Source organism: Octopus bimaculoides, chromosome 23, assembly GCF_001194135.2.
Source record: "Octopus bimaculoides isolate UCB-OBI-ISO-001 chromosome 23, ASM119413v2, whole genome shotgun sequence".
Classification (NCBI taxonomy): domain Eukaryota; kingdom Metazoa; phylum Mollusca; class Cephalopoda; order Octopoda; family Octopodidae; genus Octopus; species Octopus bimaculoides.
The window spans coordinates 33,494,904-33,496,448 of NC_069003.1; the positions used below are offsets into that span (position 1 = coordinate 33,494,904).

The 1,545-nt window shown below is 40.5% G+C and overlaps 1 protein-coding gene across 1 annotated transcript in view; it reads left to right on the plus strand.

Annotated features, from left to right (window-relative positions):
• The first annotated feature begins 591 nt into the window (after positions 1-591).
• The window catches only part of LOC128250596 (centriolar and ciliogenesis-associated protein HYLS1-like), a 1,373-nt gene continuing 419 nt past the window's right edge, over positions 592-1,545 (plus strand). Inside the window, exon 1 of the mRNA XM_052975959.1 lies at positions 592-1,387. Coding sequence (XP_052831919.1) covers positions 592-1,387 — 796 coding nt within the window. The remainder of the gene's footprint in view (positions 1,388-1,545) is intronic.

Genomic DNA, 1,545 nt, shown 5'->3' on the forward strand with positions numbered 1-1,545 from the left:
AAAGAAATTTGTGGGGAAAATCTTTTCCAATAAAATTTTATGAAATTTCAATGAAATACCTTTCAAACGGCATAGAAATTTGTGGAGAGAGTCTTTTCCAAGAGGGTGGGGAGAGGACTTCGGGAAATTCATAAGATCCGAGCTTTTCCGTCGTAACTCAATAGAGAGTGCGCTAAATGTAAAAAAAAACCTCTTTCCATCAGGAAGGGTACATTTACAGAATTTATTTTAATAACATGAACTGTCTGTATAAAGAATCAAATGAAAAAGAGTGGAAAGTTTTGTAAATAGGGGCAGGGTAAGGTTGAATATTTAAGAGAATTTGCAGCGTGTGAGATGTTTGTAAGCAATTCCAGAACAACAAAAGCCGTTACTTTCACTGCAAAGTTTAAATTTCGTTTGTGTCTAAATATTTTCGTTCTTTGAGACAGCAAAACCCTGATGATTCCGACAATCTGATGGTCTACATCGGTTAAGAATTAAATTGGAAACAAAATACTGAAGTGTTACCTCCCTTGCAGTTGCTAAGAAACTATCTTACTGATGCTACCACCAGGTGGCGTTAGTAACTAACAACAAAAATATTTGAAAATGGATTCGTTTGAATTTTCAGAAGAAGAAATAAGAAACGAACTTGCGCGGTTTGGGATTAAGGATATCGACCAGAGTACTTTACGTGAATTTCGAGAAGACCTTCTAAATTTGATGAAAGAAAGTAGTTACAATTCTCTTCAGAATGTTGCTAAATCCACTACAATTTCCCCTTCTTCCAGCAACTCACCTGTCACTTGTCCAAACTTGTCTCCGTCGTCTCCTCCGGAACCCTTTTCTATAACTTCTCCAACGTTCACATCACCAGCTGCCAAGAACGTTGAAGATGCTAAGTCATGTCTAACTCACACAGGTAATTATTGTTCTGTTAATTCCATGGACCCGTCGTCTGTTACCGTTTCTCACAATCGGCCCCAGAATACAGCTGAAAGTTCCGAACACGTTGCTTATAGAAGCTCTCAGTTGTTCAACAGTGCCAATAAGGTAGATGGTCACTCGGAAATGACACTTAGCCATCAATACACACACACTCAACAGCCACTGACTAATCGATCGGAAACAGAACATGAAAAACAGGAGAATCTCCTTCGAACTTTCACCAGAAAAAACATTCCGCAGGTAAATAGTTTTGATAATCCCAAGAACAAAGAAAACGCTTGGTCTCGTCATATTGCACCTTCGTCATCTTCCTCCTCCCTCTCATCACAAGAATCGGTCCCCAAACCATCACAAATCGCTTCCATCGACACCGAAAAACCTCCACTGCTAAACACTTATGTTACCAAGAGGAAGGTCTCCCGCAAAGGCCCCGATGGTAAACGTTATATCGACGAAAGTGAATCTGTGTGTAGTACCAGTACCGCAAGTAGTATCTGTGGCAGTTGCTGTAGCAGTATCGTTGACCCTGCTGAGTACCAGAATCGTCTGAGAGAGATAACAAACAGAGACGGCTATTTCTATCCGAGATCCCTAAGTTCCTGTGATAGCCGGCCC